This window comes from Hippocampus comes, unplaced genomic scaffold (genome assembly GCF_001891065.2).
Source record: "Hippocampus comes isolate QL1 unplaced genomic scaffold, H_comes_QL1_v1.1 scaffold261, whole genome shotgun sequence".
NCBI lineage: Eukaryota > Metazoa > Chordata > Actinopteri > Syngnathiformes > Syngnathidae > Hippocampus > Hippocampus comes.
Window position 1 is genome coordinate 5,114,651 of NW_017805824.1, and position 22,923 is coordinate 5,137,573.

General features: G+C 40.1%; 2 protein-coding genes and 1 non-coding gene across 4 annotated transcripts in view; 2 read left to right on the forward strand and 1 right to left on the reverse strand.

Annotated features, from left to right (window-relative positions):
- Window positions 1–11,830, forward strand: part of pla2r1 (phospholipase A2 receptor 1) — a 29,411-nt gene extending 17,581 nt beyond the window's left edge. For both annotated transcript variants that reach the window (XM_019886621.1, XM_019886622.1), the window contains 8 exons: window positions 3,823–3,964; window positions 4,433–4,668; window positions 4,991–5,165; window positions 5,665–5,799; window positions 7,463–7,585; window positions 8,832–9,008; window positions 10,306–10,341; window positions 10,894–11,830. In XM_019886621.1, coding sequence (XP_019742180.1) covers window positions 3,823–3,964; window positions 4,433–4,668; window positions 4,991–5,165; window positions 5,665–5,799; window positions 7,463–7,585; window positions 8,832–9,008; window positions 10,306–10,341; window positions 10,894–11,108 — 1,239 coding nt within the window. In that variant the 3' untranslated portion in view covers window positions 11,109–11,830. The remainder of the gene's footprint in view (window positions 1–3,822; window positions 3,965–4,432; window positions 4,669–4,990; window positions 5,166–5,664; window positions 5,800–7,462; window positions 7,586–8,831; window positions 9,009–10,305; window positions 10,342–10,893) is intronic.
- A 453-nt stretch (window positions 11,831–12,283) lies between these two features.
- trnaf-gaa (transfer RNA phenylalanine (anticodon GAA)) lies at window positions 12,284–12,356 on the reverse strand. Its single transcript has one exon. It is a non-coding gene; the product is annotated as a tRNA-Phe (tRNA).
- Window positions 12,357–15,925: 3,569 nt separating this feature from the next.
- The window catches only part of ly75 (lymphocyte antigen 75), a 33,611-nt gene continuing 26,613 nt past the window's right edge, over window positions 15,926–22,923 (forward strand). The window contains exons 1-4 of the mRNA XM_019886620.1: window positions 15,926–16,180; window positions 17,915–18,283; window positions 21,172–21,345; window positions 22,596–22,757. Of these exons, the coding sequence (XP_019742179.1) occupies window positions 16,105–16,180; window positions 17,915–18,283; window positions 21,172–21,345; window positions 22,596–22,757 (781 nt within the window). The 5' untranslated portion in view covers window positions 15,926–16,104. The remainder of the gene's footprint in view (window positions 16,181–17,914; window positions 18,284–21,171; window positions 21,346–22,595; window positions 22,758–22,923) is intronic.

Sequence of the window (22,923 nt, forward strand, 5' to 3'; positions counted from 1 at the left end):
TACATGATAGTGATCATGTGCCTGCTCAAAAACGGCCAAGATAGCACTGCCAAGTATGTTATTTTGATGCTTAATCGGCTCAAACGTTTTTTCAGGGAATCAGATGCCATTGATATTTTCACTATAATTGTTGATACGCAACGTCTAATTGAATGACGGAAGATGAGTTCTCAGTGGTGTGTTGCTTATTCAAGACTAAAAAGTTCAATCAAACCAGTTGATTTTGTGGAATGACAGTGTGGTAGCCTAGTGCAAAACAACATATATGAGTTTATAGAAATTAGTATCAAAGTTACATTATTGTAACCCTTCAAACAATAACAGAGCAACAACAAATACAAACAGAGCATGCAATAATACTCACAGGCACATTGATTTAAAAAAATGTATTTTATTGATGCAAAACAGCAAATGTTAAAATTAGAGCTGTCAGTTTAGCGCGTTATTTCTCGGCATTAATTTAAATGAATTTTAACGTGATAAAATTTTTTCTTGCGAGATTAATGCAGCAACACGTCACAGCGGATTTTACGTTGCTCTATAAATAAACCGGAAACAAAACAACAAGCGCGCTGCACAAGTCCACGCCCATGTCTGTTTTGCCAGCCATGGCAACATGAGACACCGAAAACAGATACTGTACTTAAAGAGTTTATGAATGGAAAGTTTACTTTTAAAAAGTTGCCAGATTGTTCAACTGACAAGACCAAAGTTACCTGTATGTTTTGCAATCGTAAACTGAGCTATCATTATAGCACGTCGAGTCTCAAATACCACTTAAAGGCCAAGCACACAGCTGATGTGAGTACTCCGCCCCCTCGTCTAAGACAGACAGCTATGGATAATTTCAAAGCGAAGAAAATAGATAACACGACAAAGAACAAATTTGCTGAAGCCATAGCTAAATGTATGGCTACTGCATGCAAGCCTGTCAACATTGTCCACAGCTGGATTCAAGCTGAAATCATTCGCATTGCATCTAACGACTCCACTACGGATTGCCAGCGAGAGCCTCCATTACAAGCTATGAACAGAAATTGTACGTAGCGGAGAAGGCTAAGTTACACCAAGCGGGAGAAGACACTGTTTCGGGAGAGAAATAAGAGACTAGGTTGATGAGCCTCTGGTGAATAAAGAGCAGGTAGCCTGTTGAGTACGATGTATGCCACTGACGCGATTGTTACTTGTTTGGAACTATTTTGTGTGGAAGGTTACCGTGTTCCGTGTCCATATAAATAAAGGGGGTGGAGCTTCTCTGTGTTCGTCTGACAGTAACGGTGCGCTGAGGCACGTCGAGAGTTCAGCGGTGCAGTCGCAGCGACCACACTGAAAATAAAACGTCTCCAGTGTTGTGTGTGCCTCGAATCAAGTGTAGTCATCCGAAATGATGTCTACACAAAACCATAGAGAGACTTCCGCTCAAGAAGGACCAACAGAATCAACATAGCCTGACTGCTGTGTTCAAAGCAAACTTGAGAAAAACGAAATATGCAACCATGGCTTAAATCCACTATAGGCTGAGTTCTAGTTTACCTTAGATGTGCACTTTATAATTTTATATTGCTTTGTTTTGATTCCCTAAAAAGAGCTGTTAAAGGAGCTGTTGTGTGGCAAAATATTTTTTTCACTGTTGTTGATAGACAGTAATATTGTGTGAGAGATTATGTGTGAATAACTGCTCCAAGTGAAAAATGTTCATGTAAAATTGAAAATCGAAATTGTTGTTTCAGTAAATATTTGCATTTTGCACATAGAAAACTGATACATGATTCCCTCCCTGTTGATGAGAGCATTAAAACTGGAAAAAATAGGACAAAAAAATATAAAAGGAAATTCAGAAATGATAAAAAAATGCGTGAGTAATCACGATTAATTATGAGTTAATTTGAGTTAATTATGGCAGTTGCGTTTTTAATTCGATTAAATATTTTAATCGTTTGACAGCTCTAGTTAAAACATGATCACATATTGATATTCAAGTTGAACAGTGACTATTAGATTAGATTAGATTAGATATCCTTTATTTGTCCCACACTGGGGAAATTTACAGCCTTCAGCAGCAAGATTGTGGGTAGAAAGAAGAGAAAAGAAAACACAGTTCAATTAAGTGCAATATAAATACAAACATGGATAAGGTCAATAATTAAGTGCAATATAATACAATAGTCACAGTACTATTCACATATGTTGTCATATCATTTAAATAATTCTATGATTTATTTATTTATTCATTTTTTATTCAGCAGCCTGACAGCAGTCGGTAGGAACGAGCGGCGGTATCTCTCCGTCTTGCAACGCGGGTGTAACAGTCTCTGACTGAAGGAGCTACCGAGTGCTGTCAGGGCTGGCTGGAGGGGGTGGGAGGGACTGTCCAACATAGCTTTTAGCTTAGCTAGCATCCTGCTGTTGCCCACCTCCTCCAGAGTGTCGAGGGAGCAGCCCAGGACAGAACCAGCCTTCCTGACTAGTCGCTCTAATCTCTTCCTGTCCCGGGCCGAGATGCTGCCTGACCAGCAGACAATGCCATAATGGATGGCCGAGGCCACCACCGAGTTATAGAAAGTCTTAAGGAGTGACCCCTGAACCCCAAAAGACCTCAGTTTCCTGAGTAGGAAAAGTCTGCTCTGACCTTTCCTAATCAGGGTGTCCGTGTTAGTCGACCAGTCCAGTTTGTTGTTGAGAAGAACACCCAGGTACTTGTAGGAGGTCACCCTCTCTATGTCCATACCCTGGATGTTCATCAGTGCTGGTGAGGACTGTTGCCTGCAGAAATCCACAACCAACTCCTTAGTTTTCCTAGGGTTGATCTGGAGTTGATTCTGCTGGCACCAGTCCACAAAGTCCTTCGTCAGTCGCTTGTACTCCCGATCGTCCCCCTCTGTAATGAGGCCAACAATCGCAGAGTCATCGGAGAACTTCTGAAGGTGGCAGTTTGGAGTGGCATGTCTGAAGTCCGAGGTGTAGAGGATGAACAGGAATGGAGCCAGAACAGTCCCCTGCGGCGCTCCCGTACTGCAGAGAAGCCTGTCCGACTCACAGCTCTGCACCCTTACGTACTGCGGCCGGTTTGTGAGGTAGTCTATAATCCATGCTGTGAGATGGTGGTCCACTCCGGCGTTCTGCAGTTTGTCCCTCAGTAGGTTGGGTTGGATGGTGTTGAAGGCACTGGAGAAATCAAAGAACATGATTCTCTGATATTACTGATATGACATGATATTACTGGGGTGTACAGTAGGTGAGGACATTCTCTGCTGTTAATTACGCTGCGTAAATTCACACTTGCCTGTTTGCTTAAAAAACTATAAAAACAAATGATTAAAGATACATAATATCACTGGCAGAGGTGTAATAAAACAGCTTTGAGTATAGTTTTTACAGTGCTGACAAGTTCATTCAAAAGTATGTAAAATGACAGCAAATGAGACATTGCATCATATCTTCAACTCAGCTGTATCAAATCGACTCGAATCGCAATCTAACTCCGTCAAACCAAATCAAATCGTTCCACTTTCAAATCGTGACGTTCTTGAATCATTTTGCACCCCATGTGTCAAAAACCATATCGAATTGTCTTTTGTGGAGAGATGCATACCCTTGTAACTGGGGTGCAAACTACGAACCACACCCAATGTGGTGGGTATTCACGTCACAGAAGGGTGCCAAGATATATTTGCTTTCTGATACAATGAAGCCAAGTCGAAAATATTAAGGGAGTGTGCTTCATGCTAGTCTTTGGAGGTGAGGTCAAAATAAGGCGAAGAGTCCATACATTTATAATAAATGTGCATATGTCAACTGATATATACTGTGATGTAACTCCAGGAGGATGAGTTGCTCACTGGCTTTGCTGACGAACCTCTGTGCACGGTGTTGTCCAACAACCACAACGTCCACCTGACAGGGAAGTGGTATGATGAGAAGTGCAGTGAGGATGGCTATGGCTTTGTTTGCCAAAAACCTCAAGGTAAGAGTCCCAAAAAACTACCAGTTCTATTTACATGTTTTATTTGAATATTATCATTTCACTGATTAAATAGAATACTGTACCCTAGCATGAATACGGAATGCAGTGGTACCTTAATTTCCCCATTGAAATGGATGGAAATATCGTAAATCAAGGTACCACTGTGTCTAAGCAACCAATGACAGTGAATTACAACTTTCACAATATAATGTCAGTATTGTCTGTAACATCAAAAGTGAGAAGTATTTTCTCTGCAAAGGTAGAATTTGTTGTTCAGCACCCTCACCTTAAATTGTGAAAGAATACCTATTTATTTTTTTTTAGTGATTATAGAGTGTATTTTCAAAGTAGTATGTTCAAAGTAGTACAACTGAACATGAAGATGATTTGATCTTGACTATAAAACGTATTTATTGTTCCCATAGAGATCTTACTTGCAATTACCACTGTTCCCTTTTCTTGTTTTAGATACATCCAAACGCCCCACCCACTCATCTCGCCACCCACTCCCCGACAGCATTGAGTACAAAAGTCGCAGTTACAAGGTGGTTTCAGGCAACATGAGCTGGTATGACGCCATGCATATGTGCATGGATAATGATTCGGACCTAGTGAGCATCACCGATGCCTACCACCAGGCTTTCCTTACGGTGCTTGTCAATAGATTGGGAGTCCCGCACTGGATTGGACTGTACAGCCAAGATGTAAGTGACTTCTTATGATGAGATTCAACATGACAGCAATTTTTGCTAAAGATAAATTCATAGGCTTTGTACTTGCTCACACATCCAGTGGCTAAACCTGCAAATTATGAGTGAATCCTTGTGTGTCCTGGAAAGCAACATCATTTTAAACCAAAAAAATTCACAATCGACTTATGTTCTGACAATAATGACTGTGCAGCAAATTTAAGTAGTAAATAGATAACTACGGTAACGTGAGTAGGGATCAGGCTCCATTGTGATGTTCCATCCAAGAGTGCCACTTTGTCCTGATTGAATGTGGCATAATTCTATTTGTTTACAGAGTGGGATTAACTATCAGTGGTCAGATGGCAGCGATACCGTGTACACACACTGGGACTCGGCTGAAGATGACTCTGAGATCGGAGAATGCGTGTACATGGATGTGAATGGAGGATGGCGGCGAGCTGACTGCGAAAATCTTCTACCAGGAGCCTTGTGTCACATTCCTCCGCCAAGTAAAATATAAACTCTCAAACATGAATTCAGCTCTGATTCCAGGTCTTTGCTGTTTTGAATGTGCACTAGATAGTTGCAAAGGGGTGCAGAATTCAGGGTGAAAAGTTGCAGTAAATTCTCATGGGAAGTTAAGCAGGGGAATTTGGCAAACGTTCAAATGTGGAAACTTTCCATGAGAATTATGGCAATTGACTAAGAGTTGAGGTTAAGTAAATTAAAAGGGATCATATTCAAGTATAAATAGGAACATTTTGTCATAAGCACACAGCCAGACAAAATCATATATTTAAAATACATTCTAATTCAACAAATGTATGTGTTAAGTAGAACAGCAAGTTAAAGTTCCCCATTAGGTCCAACCTTCCATTTTGTTTTTTCAGTTTTTTTTTTCTCCATACATTCACATTCATTTTCAGGTGGAAGAAAATCCAACTTTGATAATTTACAGAATTTCGCAGCCCTGAAAAGAACATAAAGGTTTTGTGCTCTCCATTGCAGGGAATAAACCATTTATCTCATATGAAGCTGTGTGCCCCTCCACGTGGGTGAAATTTGGACGTGGCTGTTACAACTTTGAGCCTCTGGTGCAGAGACTGACTTTTGAGGAGGCACGTGAGCACTGCAGACGGAAAGGTAGGGTGGCACTCCATCTATTTTCTTACGCTTATCCTGTTCAGGGATGCGACTGAAATGTTGCAGGTGGATGGATTTCAGACCAACCCATGACAACTGAAAATTGCAATACAGAGAGACGATGTAAAATAAAATTGAAAATAGTTTTACCCCTCCCATGTGATATGAACACTTTTAAACCGGATTACAGTAGTACCTCTACTTACGAAATTAATTGTTTCTGGAAGAAATTTTTCACTAGAAAATCCTTCAAAAATATCAAACATCAGCATAGTAAGCGATCGCCCGACTGGTGAACACGTTTTCTGGGTGATTCACATTTACGTAAAACTATCGGAACACCTTACGGCCCGACGGGCGAGTGACGAAAACGCTGCATAGACACATATGTATCCATTTATCTATCTGCACACATAGACACTTGCGATAGAGGTCCGTCCCTCTTATCCAATGGGATGCCAAGATGATGCTCGGTAATGGCTAATGGCAGAGCAACTCTAAGTATGTTGCGTTCAGGAAACTCAGAGCTGCGAGTAGCAGGCCATACTGTATTTTTACCTTTCCTATCTTGAAATTTCTTTCGTAACAAGAGCTGTTTTCCTTTTGAGACCTTTGAAAATTTCGTATGAAGAGATGTTCGTAAGTAGAGGTACCACTGTCCTGCCTGTGTGTCTTTTTTTCTCTCTCTTATTAACATGGTATCTTATTGGATGTATTTCAAATGTTTCCTTGAGGAGGAATCCTGCTTTTGGGGTTATTTTGCTTTCTGTCATTTAAGGACGATTTAAAGCATTAGCTGACACATCCATCCAGGTTAGAGTGATCATTTAACCTACCGTGCATGTTTTTGGAATGTGGGAGGAAACTGGAGACCCTGGGGAAAACCCACCCAGGCATGGGGAGAACATGGAAACACCACACAGGTGTGCTTAAAATATAAATGTTGAAACTCCCTCAACAGGACCAAAGTGGTGCTGCTGAGCTGAAGTTTACTCGACCCATGTTTTCCTTAATTGAGCCAAAGCACATACACTCCTCCTTAAAAGTGACATATAATTGTTTGGCTTTCAGTTTAGATTTCAGTATGAGCCTAAAGTGCACAATGACCTTCAAAGGGGAGGTAAGTTGAACTTTTCAAGAGAGAAGTACTGTAGTAGTAAAACAGGCCTACCTGTGGTTTAACTAAATACAAGAGTAGAAAAATGAGTCATAAGTCGACATTTAAACATTTCTACTGAGGTAGCGGCTCTAATTTCTGCAAGTCGGTTAGATTACTGGAGCCCCTATAGAGAATGAGCTACAACGCGCTGCCTTCTTTTTGTCTCTCAGAATCACCAAAAGACCAAAACATAGAGAGACTGGAAGAGTCACAGAAAGGCATAGAGGTGGATGCCCTACTATAATAGTTCACTAACATTCAAACACCTGTTGTGAATTTTGCTGTTCAGCAAAAAAGTCAAGAAATTGAGCAACTGAACGTGCATTCAGTAATTTCGAGAAGGTCAAATTAATTTCTCCTGTAAATGTTATCGTGAATTTTAAGTTAATCTGTAAAGCCTATCTATTAATTTTTTGTAGTACAGTATTAGAGCGAGGAAAAAATGTAATTAGGCTATTTTATAAAACACAGATCAATTTATTGAGTGGCTTTTTGCTTTTCCAGTCAACACGTCAGATGTCCTGTCCATCGAGAATGAGGCAGAGAACCGCTTTGTCCTGGAGCAGCTGTGGACTTCAGGGTTCCTTCACCAGAACATGTGGTTGGGGCTTTACTTCAACATTGACAGTGAGCGTCTGCCTACTACTTGAGAGAGAGAGAAAGACACACACACACACACACACACACACACACACACACAAACACACACACACACAAACACACACACACACACACACGCACACACATGGCCGAAAGCTGTTATTCCATTCGTGGTAGCGCAACCAAAAAAAAATAGGTGAAAGAGCAAAGATTTTTCAGAAGAGAGTATGATTAGAGAAACGTGGAAAAGAGTGGTGAGAATTTTTGGAGAGCTTTCGAGAGCCTTTGGAAATTGGAGAGAATTTTTGAGTGAGGGGAGGGCAGAGGACAAAAGGGGAGACCTTTTATCTGCTCAAGACCGGCAGTTGTACAAAATATCTCGAATATCAGGTGAGACCGAATTCATTCTTTGTAGATTTGAGCTTATTGAATTGTCCTTTTAAAATACTTGTGCATTTCACAATTTCTAACTTGCAGAAGATTTCATCGCTCGGCTGGGAAAAACTCATTTTGAACCCATCCGTATTTCGGGCAACAAGGATATGTTTAGACAATATATCTGCACTGTTATATCATAAACGTGACCATGAAAATTATTATTATCATGGCCAAGCGAATTCATGAATGCAAAGTTAGCAGGATAAACACAGTCAACAATACACAATCATACAGGCATATATTTTACATTTCAAGGAAAAGTTTTATAGCTGCAACTGCATAGAATGCTTGTAGCTGCAGTTCCCATGTCCATCCTATTGGATCAGTCCGAGTCCAGCAATACCAATTTGGTTGGAATTGTCCCATTAGTGTGCAGTAGTGAAAAAACATCACTAGTAAGACACAGTTATTCAATAAGTCGAACAAAAGAAAATTTAGCACACTGGTAGAAGTTACAATGACTCTGACAATAAAAATGAGAAAAAAATGACAGTAAGACACAATCTGCTGGATATCAAGAAGACTGGAGTACTTGCTTGGATGGCTTTTCACAGTAAAAACAATCACACGTATACTGCCAAAACCCAGGCTTGAACTAGGGACCTTTTGGTCTTAAGTCTAACGTTCTCCCAACTGAGCTATTTCAGCGGACTGGCTGGGATTTGTTTTTTCGTCATTCATTCCATAAGAGGGGAACTCATTGCGAGAAATAATAATGGTGCTAGTACATGGACCGAATGCAGGATATCAGTGATATGGAGTTAATGATTAAATGGCTTTCCACCACACCAGCCTTTAAAATGACTTAGTAATGAACCGTGTCTTTCACTTCTAGCGGATTCTATGGCTTGGGTGGACGGTTCACCTTTGGACTACAGCAGCTGGCCCAGCAAAGCTCCAGATGTCAAATTACTGACTGCAGACACCTGCGTCACCACCCGGGCAGTTGATGGAGTGTGGCTCTTGTTGGGGTGCACCGAGAGACTCGGCTTTGTCTGCAAAACAATCTCAGGTGACCTAGGCATGTCTTGAAGAATCTATGGAGTTTACCTCTAACACACTCTACGAAAATGCTCCCATTCAGAATATTGAAACACTCTCTCACATACTCGTATTTTTTTTTTCTGCTCACAAAGTGAATTAAAACGCTCCCATCCACACTCCTGAAACACTCTCACACGCTCTAATGAAACACTCTTGTACGCAATACATTAATGTTCTCATACACACTACTGACTATTTTTCACACACATACTACAGAAATACTCCCACTCACTCATGAAATGCTCTCACACAGACTTCCGATGTTTTTTTTTTTGCTCCGACAAACTACGAAAACACTCTCATTCTATTTAAAAGGTCTTATGCATACCACTGAATCTTTTTTGCTCACACACATATGAAACGCCTTCACACACACTACTGAAAGGCTTACACCCACTACTGTTTCTCAAACACACACACAACATAAATGAAATGCTCTCTCACACTGATGATTTTTTTTCGCTGACACACACGAGTGAAACCCTCTCACCCGCATTCATGAAACACTCACACACTTGTCTTTTTTTCCCTGCTCACATTCAGTACTAAGACTTTCACACCCACTGCTGAATGCTCTCATACACACCACTGTTGTTTGCATATACACACTACAGAAACACTGATACACTTTTGAAAAGATCTCACGCTGACGTTTTTCCACTCAAACTACAGAAGCACTCTCGTATGCACTCAATACTTAAAACACTCTCACAATATGACAGATTTTTTTTTTTTGCTCGCACTGGTGCACCACTCTCACATGCACTTCTGAAATACTGTGACACCCACTCCTGAAACATTGTCATACACAATACAGAAGCACTCTCATGTACACTACCGAAACACTCTCACACACACTCCTGAATATTTTTCAAACACATTACAGAATCACTCTGACAGCCAAAATGAAAAGCTTTTTCACTCACTAATGATTTTTTTGCCGACACACCCCACTGAAACCATCTCTGACGCACTAATGAAACACTCACACGCTACTGATTATTTTCCCCACTCACATACAATACTAAAACGCTCTCACATCCACCGCTGAAGCACTCTCATACACACTATTGATACGGTCTTACACACACACACACACACACACACACACACACACACACACACACACACACACACACACACACACACACACACATTGGTAGAGTCACTGAGAAAGCGAGAATTTGTGGTTTCATTAATAGCGGTTCTGAATGTAGAAACACAAAAGAAAAAAAAATAAGCTCACTTACTTTGCTCTTTTGCAGATGTAACTACTGAGGTGGAAGTGGAACCATTCAATGGTAAAGTGGACTTTAATTGCAATTTAACTCTTTATTGGGCTATACAGTAGGTGTCATGTGAGAGTTTCTTCCATTGCTCCTGTTTTGATATGGTGCATGTTAACATTCTGAGCTCTTTGCTGACCATTAACTCAAGTGTAATGATACTTCCGAAGGGTGCGGATTTGTCATTTCCAAATTCAGCTCTTTAAATATAACATAATATACGGTTTACATCAAATTATACTCCATTCTATTGTTTCTGTTATTATTTGCTTCTCAACCCACACTATTTTTTAGATTATTTGTTCACTGTCTTAAATGAAACAATTAGGATAGAATGGTTTCCATTCTACAGTCACCACTTAAGATGACAGTTCTTTTAGGTTTGCGACCAGATTACATCATGTATCGATTTTTTGGACAACGGAGCAATTTCCTGTAATATTCTTACTTTCTTGAAAGAGGCATTTAATGGCTTAATGCACTCAAATGGAGAAAGTGAGTGACAATTTTTTTTTTTTCAAGAAGTGGCTATATCCAAAACCAACCATTGTGTACTTTGCATTTCAGGATTACATTACGGCATCATCCTTGCTGCTGTGCTGGTGGCTGTGTTGATCTTTGCTCTGCTGGCAGGAGCACTGTGCTTTGCTTACAGGAGAAATACTGCTCATTTTCGGGGTCTCCCTGCACTCGGTAGTGCCTATTACCGACAATCCGGCTCCCAAGCTACAGAGTCTGATGGTAATGTGCTAATCACAGAGCTGGAAGATCACTCAGGATAACGTGACAGACTGACATTGCCACAATGCTTTGGACCAGTGTTGAGATATATACTTTTCATTCAGTATTCGAAGGATATTAAGAAAAACATTTGAGCATTTATTCCATCGGGCCATGTACTAGCTCATAGCTCTTTGTCCTCACTATCGTACAACAATTGAGCACATTAGTTGGACGACTGTGTCTTACTAGTAAAGTTTTTTTCTTCAACAAGTGCCACTTTGGGCCTACTAGTACGACCTTACCCTGGACACCAAGAATATCAAATGTTTATTTCCATAAAGCCATTTGTGCATTTATTTGATACTCTTGAGATCTAACTTAAGGTCCGTGTATTAATACACTCTTTGTCCTCATGAGTCAGACATTTCGGTTGCACGAGTAGAATGACTAGAATGAGGAGAATTTTACTAGTGATGTTTTTTTTTTAACTACTAGTGCCATTATTGTCTTATTGGTATGAATTTAAAATTTATGGAACTCATTTGATCTCAAATATATCGAATAACCACTCAAGCAGCTTTGATAGCCTTGATATTCAAAAGTCCAACCTTGGCAAACACATATTACTAGTGAGGCATAACTGCATGCTAGTAGTATTACTAGTGACATCATAGAATTCTTCATGTTAGCAGAAAGCACTTGACTAGTAGTACTAGAAGCACACAGATGTCAATTAAAGTACAATTTTGCCTCACTGGTAACATGAAGTTGTCTTCCTAGTATGTTCTTCTTCTTCTCCTTTCGGCTCGTCCCAGTCCAGGGGTCGCCACAGCGAGTCATTAATTTCCATCTGTCCCTGTAAACCGTCCCACCAACTCGCATGGTCGTCCTGGCAAAAGTTTTACGCCGGATGCCATTCCTGACGCAACCCTCCCCATCTCTCCGGGCTTGGGACCGGCACTAGGGAACAGCGCACCCCCAGGGGAGGGCACTGCACCCCAGCGGCTGGGTTTCCTAGTATGTTAGAGTTGCCAAAATGTCTTCCTGTAGAATGAAGAACATAATGACTAATACTATTTTTTTTAATTAGTCTGTCCAAGTCGTACTACTTGTTTGCTGAATTGTCTTTCTAGTGTGGACAAAGAGCGCACTCGTGCACGGCCCTTAAAAAGCAGGTGAACGAAAAGAAAGCTCAAATATCCAGTTTTGACCTTCCTCTCAAAAGAGTATACGCTGCCGAAACCCGGGATCGAACCAGGGACCTTTAGATCTTCAGTCTAACGCTCTCCCAACTGAGCTATTTCGGCCTATGAGAAGTTAATTTTCAACACATCAAATGATAAAAGGGAAAACCGATGCCTGGAATCCAAATCAGGTTGGAAATGGCTTTGATCTGGACAGCAGTTGAGTACAGATAGTGTAATAAGATAAAATACTGAAATGCTTGCCATTCTCTTGAAAGATTGTTGTCAAAAATAAAATGTTTTGTAATCTACTCTGTACATTTGGATTACAGTCCAATTAATGTTGTTGGAACTGCACTTGTAATAGCTATTTTGTCAGTATTACTAATATTCGATGTAAAACCAGGTTCTGTTTTTGTGTGCTGAAAGTTTCAAACCTCAAACCTTATAAGGTTATGGAAGGCTGTTGGTTCCAAGCATTAATTCCATTTCCTTGATATCCTGCTTCAGTTCTTTGTCCTCACCAGTAAGTCAATTCAGCACACGTCTAGTCGAATGACAAGAGTGCACTCGTATCACCTTCTCCCAGGGATCCGCGGAGGGCCAAGGGCCGACACGGAAGTTCCTTCGTTGAGCCGCAGACAAGGGACGCACCAGAAGTTTCTCTGAGTTTGAGGCCGGAGTTGGTCAAAAACTAAGTACAAACTTAGTCAGGAGTCCAAGGTTCAGGCTGGGCACAAACGAGTTTTATTCAATCAAACCCGGAGAGGTACAGATGTGCACATCGGAAAACTCTGAAATCTCCCGGGACTAAACACAGGTTTTATAGCGTTATGAGGGGCCAACCCCTCTCATTTCATTGGCTAGTCTCTACGATCATTTATCAATTCTAATAGTATCATAATGCGTTGTGGAATTCTGATTGGCTGTGACCTTCTTTGTCGGCTAGATTTTAATGGTATCTATAAGCAACTTCATGTCATGGTTCTGATTTATAATGGTATCACAAAATAGCTTTATTTTTAAAATATAATAGAGGCCCCTGCCGGGCCTTTGTGTGATTGCATGTGGGTTTTAGATATAACTATATCCCCGTAGGCATGGCAACTTGATGCATGTCGATGCATGCGAGTCTTTAGATTTAATTGTGTCTTCGTTGGCTTGGCAACCCGATGAAATCACTGAAGAACATGCAACAATCTTTACCGGTACGCATTTTGCTAATCCAATGGTGGGCATCCTTGCTAATCCGATGATGACCATCGCAGAATAGCTAACAAGCATCATCAATATACATTTTGCTCCTTGCTTATGCATTTGTTTGACATGTTCATTTCTCTGCTTGACAACCATTTGCCTGTTTTCCTACTTACTACGATTAGGTAACGTATTTCCATGAAACTAACACAAAACAGATATAAAACAGACACTACAGTAGCCACCTGGACCCGAGTAAAAGCACCAAAATGTCCACTAGTAGTTGTCCTACTAGAATGCCAAAGTTCTCCTACTAGTGAGGACAAAGAGCGTACGGGTACATGGACCTTAAGCTGGACATCAAGGATATCCAATAAAGGCTCAAGCAAACGGCTTTCCGTATAAGATGACATATAACTGGATGTGTTATTTGTTGCTAAGCAAGTTATAAGCTGTAAATTGCATATTTGTGTGTATTCCAATAAATTCAAGGTGGTCCAACAAATGACAAATTTTTGAGTGATAAAAATGATACATGAATGATGTTTTCATTTGTGGGTCAGTGAATACATTTCGTTATTCTAAATGTCCTACTCCATATTATATCATACACCTCTAGCCACACCACAATTGTTGCCTGAGAGTTGAAAGGCCAAACAATAAAGTAATAACATTGTGTTAATGATCTCAACTGAGGTCACAAGATGTCAGAGAGAACCAATTCGGAAAATTGTGACAGTAAATTGCTGCTATTGTCAGTCTGAAGAGAATCCGGCAGCAGGATGTAATGAATCATTCATGAGGAGTAAAACTGCAGCAGCTGCACTTTTCAAAAACAAAAGGGCAACATCACTTTGCATGAATGTATAAGCACCAAATGTTCAAGAAGGCATTAGTTCTGCGTGTGCCGTTTGTTTCATGAAAACTTGTGTTTGTGGTTTATGAGTGAAAAGTGCAGTACAGTACGTGAAAAAACATCTGTGATATAATAGTTTTTCTGTGTCTTTGGTGCATTTCTTAGATCTGAATTGAAATCTGGAAAACAGTGAGTGCATTTCTCAAATTAATTTATACAAATAGCAAAATGGAAAAATGTTTCCTTTACAAAAGTCTTTTTTTTTCTCTCATATTGCTTAGAACACACATCACCACTAAATATTTGCACCACTGAACATGCCAATGCCATCAGAACGAAAAGTCTTGTGTCATTGCATAGTCATGTCATCAATATAACGGTGTATTTTGGAAAGATGTTCTAATGTAAACTGCTGTTTAAATTTTGATGACAAATTCAGTATTCTAAATTGAAAGTTGAACCTCTGTGTATGTGGAAGATTGATTGCAATAGACTGGACAAGATTCACATTTCACCTTTACTGTTTGCACTGTCATTTGCTGACAAACCATTTCATTGTGAAAGTAAAGACAGTACTGCATAGCACAAAGAAAATGACAAACCAAAAAAAGTAAACATCTGAACATAGGACCATGTTCATGCAAGACTGTAGGAATTATGGTGTAGTCTTTATCAAACTCTTTTGTAATTTTATTTAGTTAGTTTATGGAAAATTATTTTAGTCATTAGTTGATTTCATAATCCTACCATCACTATTTTAGCTTATATATTAACAGATGGGTGACCCGGTCCAGTGGTTAATGCGTCAACTTCGCAGTGCAGAGGTACCGGGTTCAATTCCAGCTCCGGCCTCCCTGTGTGGAGTTTGCATGTTCTCCCATGGCAAGTTAATGGAACACTTTAAATTGTCTCTTGGTGTGATTGTGAGTGCAAATGGTTGTTCGTCTGTGTGTCCTCAGATTGGCTGGCAACCAGTTCAGGGTGTACTCCGCCTACTGCCCAAGGACAGCTGGGATAGGCTCCAGCACACCCCACGACCCTTGTGAGGATAAGCAAATTAGCAAATGGATGGATGGATGGATATTTTTACATTGCAAGTGTTCACCTGTATTTTAATGTTTGTTATTCAGAGTTGGTTAAAGTACTCACACTAGTTAAGTGAAAGCCGTGCAGGTGATACTTGTGTTAAAAAAAGCGCTGATTCAACTCCTTAACAAAAAGTAAAAAAAATAAATTCAAACTCTGAAATACACTTAAGTACAAAAGTACAATAGAATTTTTACTCATCCAATTCCCATTTTGAAACTTGGGACAATGCAAAAGTAAACTTCTGTACACATAATCTCCCCCTTTATTTGAGTTGCATTGAGCATCTGTACTTCTACTAAAGTAGAATCTGAGTTCTTTTTTTTTTTTTTTAACAATTATAGTAGACAGCAACACTTTGTAACAAAGCTAAATGGGTAAATAAAGCACTCTAAAAATCTACGAAATTCTGTAATAAAGGTTTTTACTTTGTGTAAATGATTTCACATTACGTATTTGCACTCGTATTTTCTTTTGAAGCGGTCACGTTCGTGAACAGGATACCGAGCGTTACTTTATTTTGTACGTTGAACCGGAAAATGTACTTCATCTTACATTTTTAACTTGTTGAAATCGTTGGCGCTTGACAGCAGAGTCGGTGGTTTCATTTGCCCCAATCTTTTCACTTTCGTTTTACACTAAAGGAGTTAGCCCCACTTTCTTTTACAGCTCAATTCTCCACGGAAAATGCAATCTTTATGAGTGCGGCAAGAGAAGGATAATTTTTAAAAAATGTTCCGAACGGCGACACTTTGTTTGTTGTTGGTGTTGTGGACAACTGTATTGAACAGGACATGCTCGACTTTTGGTAAGCAGCCGCCTGCAAAAGACACATTTTACGCTTTACTTTAATTTTTCCCCCACCTCAGTAGGAGGGCGAAGTTTCGTTAATGCTTGTTAAATGTGTCTCACACCCAGTAAGAGCTTCTCCCACTCACGAACTAGGACAATAGCTGCTGACCTATTGAGCAACAATAAAATAGGCGCAAAAACAAACAGATTATAAAAGTCCTTTAAATCAATGTTTGCTTGTTTTACATTATTCAGAAAGTTAAATGCTGTTCACTTAGAGTCTGAGTTAATCACCGAGTCATCCCGGTTGTTTCGGCTTTTCTATTATGCCAAGTTAAACAATGTATATTGATACAAATATCGCGTGTGCTTGTCTGGCGGTTTCACATTCAGGGGCGTGTCCACTGGTATATGTTCGAAATCAGCGCAGAGCTCCGGAAACAGAAATCGATACGACATTATGCTAGTATGCATTAGGTCTGAAGTCCAGTGGTAAGCCATCAAGGTCAGCAATGCCCATCGTTCTCCACCATCAGAATTACTGACCTACGTTTATTGCCATACCCAGTTTACTCTCAAACTAAACATAAAATTCAAAGAATTGCTCATTGTCTGACACAGCAACCACAAACCTTAGCCTTCAGGTCTGCGAACTTAATGCTCACCATAATGAGAAACCCCATAGACATGCTAACAAAGAACATCTATGGAAAGGTGTTATCACATGGAGGCAGCTTTATTTCGACATTTTATACACAAGGCAACTCAATGTGCTTCACACAAAGAAAGACACAACACCTACAAGCATTTACAAACAGAAGAGGTAATGACCATTGAGAAGCAAAGCAGAGCAAACAAAAATAACCTACCAAAATTACTAAAAGAATGAGCATTGACAACATTAAAAAAAAACATAACAGAAAACTCTAAAAATGTTTGAGATAATTTAAAAGTTAAAAATATATATTTTTTCCTGGAATTACTTCAATAAATAAAAATATTAGAAGACCTTTATCAAAGGCATGGGGCGGGGGGAAAGCAACATTTTCAGTCTGGAATTAAAAGCATTTACTGTTGAGGTTGACGCCAATTCTGTTGGCGGTTTATTTCATTTACGTCCAGCATCACAACTAAATGCAGCTTCACCATGTATACTCTGAACTCTGGGATTCACGAGTTGACCCAAGTCTGCAGATCTCAGAGTCCAACTGGGTTTATATTCAATCAGTATTTCTTTGACGTATTTAGAATCCAAATCATTCAGGGATTCATTGACCAGTAGCAGAATTTTAAAAACTATTCTACAGCTGTCTCAAATGAAACAGTGAATTTTATTCTATGTGAATAACATCCTTCTCCATCCTCTCAAATGCCCATTAAGATGCGATGTCTGCAAGATGTTCATATATTTTACTTTTTAAAAATGTTGATTTACAGTCATTTTTATTGTTACATGCTTATAATTAAAAACAAACTCTGTTTTAAAATGTACATATAAAAACATTAAAAGAGAACGTAACGAAATAATCTTGTTTTCTAGTGAGATTAAGCATTTGTGTGTGTTGTGCCTTAAGGAGGTGTGGCCTAATGATTGAAGTCTGGAGCTGTAGTCATTAGTTTAGTTGAGCATATTTGTGTGTTTTTACCTTACAATACATGACAGAAAATGCATCGCTGTCTTTTATACGTCGTACCTTGTGAATCAAGGTACAGTACTATTCTCAAATATGAGGTTTGTTTTGTGTTACAGTGGAGGACAGCTTCACCATCCAGCACTCCATCACAGGGAGCTGTTTATCAGCTCAGGACTCGGGAAGTTTGGGTGTCTCAGCCTGTGATGCAAACAACACATCCCACTTGTGGAAGTGGGGCTCGGGTCACCGCCTCTTCCATGTGGCCACCACCCTCTGTTTGGCGTTGGATGTCCACTCCAAATCTTTGTCCCTGGCGGACTGCGGCTCGGACATCCTGTGGTGGCGCTGTATGGATGGCACTGTGTTCACTGTCTACCAAATGAGCCTGGTGGTCAGCGGAGGCCAGTTAGCAGCCCAACGGGACGCTCATGACGCCTGGGTGAGAGGAGGCTCTCAGGAAAGCATCTGCCGTAGGCCATATCGCGGTGAGTGACATGTGACCAAAACTTCAGGAAGTGTCAACATCAAGGCCAAAGAGCCAGATTGCCACATCACTTTATGTGGCCCAATCGACTCAAAAGTGTATTTTCATGGTCCTTTGAGCTGGTATCTCACTGAGTTGCAAAAGCCTATGAATGCCGAAATTTGCGATTTTTGTCAGGGTTGCAAAACATTGAAAACACACACTCAGTGCCGAATTCACAGAATTCATGGAAATGCTGACGCCAACAGCATATTGGAGCCTGGGCCGAACAGCCGTACTTCAAAATTTTTAATGCATTGCAAAATGGAGCCCTATGAACAGTGCATGAAGGGAAAACCGTCTGTGCCTAGCATGACGATGCCTTCTCGATACTACTGCTGTCATTTACCTCCTCCCACAGAGCAGCACCAATTTTACACCAGCATTCGCTAGACATCATTTGCTTCTCTGAAACTGCGTGTGGCTATTAACGCTGTTGTTAGTTAAATAGAGGCTCATTTGCATTGAGGTAGGCGATTTCGTCTCCAAATATATGCACATTCTCTCATTTAAATACTGTATGTGCAAAACCACCGGCGCACTGAGACGCATTCTGCTTGGCAGCGCAGGAAGTGAAGCATTTCCACTTTCTGCGCTTGCTTTGTGAATTGAATGCCATGCAATTCACCATTTTTACCGGTTAGCGCCACACAAGAGACACACTCCTTTCGTGGATTCAGCCCTCAATTTTGTGCCGATAAGAAAAACTGTTTGGGATAAGTAAAAACTGCCCGTAAACATATTTGCAATTTTTTTCATACCGTGATAACAAAGTGTCCGAAGTCCAAAAGCACGTATCCATTAGTATTTGCCGATCAGTGAGATACTACCAGCTTTTGAAACTGAAAACTACCTCTTGGGTACTGATGAATGCGAAGGGCTACAAAACAGGTAAAGCAAAACCATGATTCACCATCTTATTAACCATATGGCACCCTACAGCTCAGAAAAATGCTACGAAATCAAGAGATTTAACTCTTGGGAATAAATGAATATAATTTCAGTGAACAAGTATAACAATATTGGTTGGAAATGTGTGTCAGTCTTTCTTATAGTGTTTAGTCCAGCAGATAAGAGTTAAATTCGTAAATTTGATGGTATGAGGTGAAAGAGATACAACACAAAACGGGTGTGTCACTTGACCGAACTGGTTCTTCTACATGTCTAACATCTTCGTTGAGGTGTTAAGCCTCATTTCTCTGTGTCTGCAGTGCTTTTATGCGAGATAAAACTGAAGTCGGTCAAATTCCTATTAGGAAGAGATGACATATCCCCCAAATCCCAACGTGACGTTGGCTTCATACTCAATCGTTCATGTTCATGTAGGAGTGGTTGTTCAGCTTTTGTCCCAGCTTTTTGCTGCATTCCTAATAGGTAGTGAAGTCTGTATTCTGCTCATATTTAGTCATGATGTATAACTTTCACATCCATGCAGCGAGACTCTGCGTCCTTGAAGCAATCATCACTTAAAATTGGTACACTCCTTCTTGGAGGCCTTGTGGAGACGCACAGATCGTTGTAACGCGCCAGTTAAATGAAAATCTGAGAATCGGTTTCGAGGAAACGAAAGTTCTGATGTCACACCTTGAGTTTTGGTGCCGCCCTTCTGATGACATAAAAATCATGTGAATCCCTTCCTGCTTCACACTCGTGACCACCGCAGCCATTGTCTGTAAACCGCGGGTGCCCAGAATATTCTGTTATTAAAAGCTTCGTAGAAACTGTTCATCGACTCCAGCCTGTATTTGGATAACCAACATCCTCCTCGTCCGAAATTCAACGAACACGCGGGGCAAAGAAGGCCATTTTCCCCCAACAGTAGAAAATCCTTCTCATTTGATTGCATGGAAAAAACTGTTGACTTTTTCCGATTATGTTTACAGTCGCTTTTTCTTTTGGAATCATGTTGTTGTCCAATACAAAGGCACAGGTTAAAAACTTGTGCGATTGGATCAGCTGCAGTTGTAGTACAGACCTTAAAAAAATGCATAATCTAATTGGATCCAATGGAACTTCCTTGAAAAACTATACTTCATCAAGCTGCTTCAGAGTACAAAATATGAGTTGAAAGCACATGACCGCTGGCTGAGCTACAGATAGTATTATAAGGAATAATTCTTCAAATGTACTTTGATCCATTGAAAGGCGGCAATTTACAGTATACTGAAAATATAATACAGCAGTACCTGGACGTACGAGTGCCCCGATTTAATACGATTTCAAGTTCCAAGCCATCGCATGGTAATTTTTTTTCCTTTTTTTAAAAAAACAAATTGTATTGCGAGCAAGCATTTCATACCCTACTGCTCGATGGAAGTGTAAAAAAGAAAACCTGTCAACACACAAATACTACAGTGAGTGCATGGGATTTTATAGGCTTCAGAAGATTTGATAAAAGTTTATTCCTTTACATTCTCTTTTACCTACAGTATGAAGCCCTTTGACACTCCTTTGTGGGTCTGTACAAATAAATTTGACTTGGCCTTTGACTTGATTTGATTATGCGTTTAGATGTATATTTTGGAGTACAATACGATATTTCTTTATTTAGTAATTAATGTAAATTCCATTCATTTCTGTGGGTACCATTGGTTTGATAGATTTTATGAATTAAATTTATACATTTATAATATTCATCATGTATACAAGGCAGACCTTGTGAGGATAAGCTCACAGTAATGTCCAAATTATCCATTTACAGTATATTGTATTTTGTGATTTCCACTCTTGCTGCTTAAATGTTGCTGCGACACTCCAAACTTTCCATTTTTTTCCATTTGACTTTTTTTTTTTTACATTCTTGTAGGTCTTTAACTCTGTGTGCTCCTGTTTTAATTTTTTTTTATGCAGTCATTCACACCACCAATGGAAACTCTGCCGGCGCTCCTTGTGAGTTCCCCTTCAAGCACAATGGAAAATGGCATCACGAATGCCTCCCAGATTCTGACTTGCCAGGACTCTCCTGGTGCTCCACCACCACCGACTACGATCAAGACAGAAAGAAGGGGACCTGTCTAAAACCTGGTATGTTTAAAAAAAATAATAATAATTTTTAAAAAGTACTCGGGTCTGATTTCCTAAGATCTCAAACAGCGGGCGCTAAATTGCATGTTCCTTCAGAGATGTTGATGGGCATGTTGCAGGTGATGTGCTAAGATTTTGGCAGAGACCACTTTATCTAAATCATTAGATTTACACTCTTGTTACTTCTGATCGTTTTCACTATGAAAAGTTTTGGAGAGCTCTGGAAGTGCCAAATGAAGTTTGAAATAGTGGAACTGGAAGTGTTGGTGGGAGACGCAAATGAAACTTGGATATTTCATCACAACGTTTGACTCATGTTGAGTTCCATACAGCTAGCACATTCAGAGCAAGTGTCTGCTTATGATTGCAATATATGAGTCAAGTTCCACAACAACTAATAATATTTGTGAAGTTAGCAATCGTGTTCTATTTGATTTAACTAAATTCAAAGAGTGTGATTTGGACATAGTGCTCTAGTCTGAGTAACGTTGCGTTTAAATCTTGGTGCAGCATACCTGAAAAACTGCCTTGGGAAAGCACAGCACCAATTGCCAGAGTGCACTGGGCTGACCCAGATGCAAGGAAATGCAAAATTGAAAGGACTTTTGTCATAGGTGGTACACTGTGCCATGACCCCTTCTTGTGACTGACTTTGCCATAAGAACTGGCATGTCCAATCCTCAGTGGCTGCTTTCCTCCCTTTTGTAAATTTGTACCTCCTGTGAAGAAACAGAAAAATGATCCTTATCATTTGAATTAGCCATGTTGGAGGTGGAACCCATCTAAAGCATGTCGGACAATGGCCCTTTAGAACCGAGTATGGAGACCCCTGCGTTAGATCAGTCAGAAGCTCCAAAATTGCACTCTTGAGTAACAGATGAAATGTCTTTATTTTGTTTCTGGCATTGCAGACGTGTTTGCACACACCCTTTGCCGCAATAACCAAGGCAATAAGACCTTCCTTTCAGATGGTATTTTCTGACACAAAATCAGCTCACATCACGTGTGTTGAATTAATCTGTTTGCATCGACCACTCAGTATTTTTGCGCGTTTTGGTTGAAATGAATAAAATGAATTGCGCTACAAATTTACCCGGTGGATAGATGCAATCCTGGGTGCAACCAGTTATTAAATCAGCTTCTACATTTGTTTGCTGCCGTTTTTATGTGCACAAACATTTAGTCAATCAGACCCTTAGGGTTCGTTTTATACAAAAAACAAACACTCAACTGTCTCACCGACTTTTCAGAGAAAGGTTGCCATACTCTTTTTACCGGGCCGGAGGGGAACTCCTGCTATCAATTTGTTCCCAATGCCGCCGTAACCTGGCACCAAGCGCTAGATTCCTGTCGGAGCCAAGGAGCGGATTTGCTCAGTGTGACTACCCTGGATGATCTCCACTCCTACACATGTAAGAATCAACTGACAAAAACAACTTACACATGTATCATATAATGATACAAATAATACATCACATAGATGGGAACTGGAGTCATTGCAACTTTGTTACTGAAGTCAACTGGATGTTTTGATAACTTGTGACTTGTACTGACAAAACACTACAACTCTGCAGATTC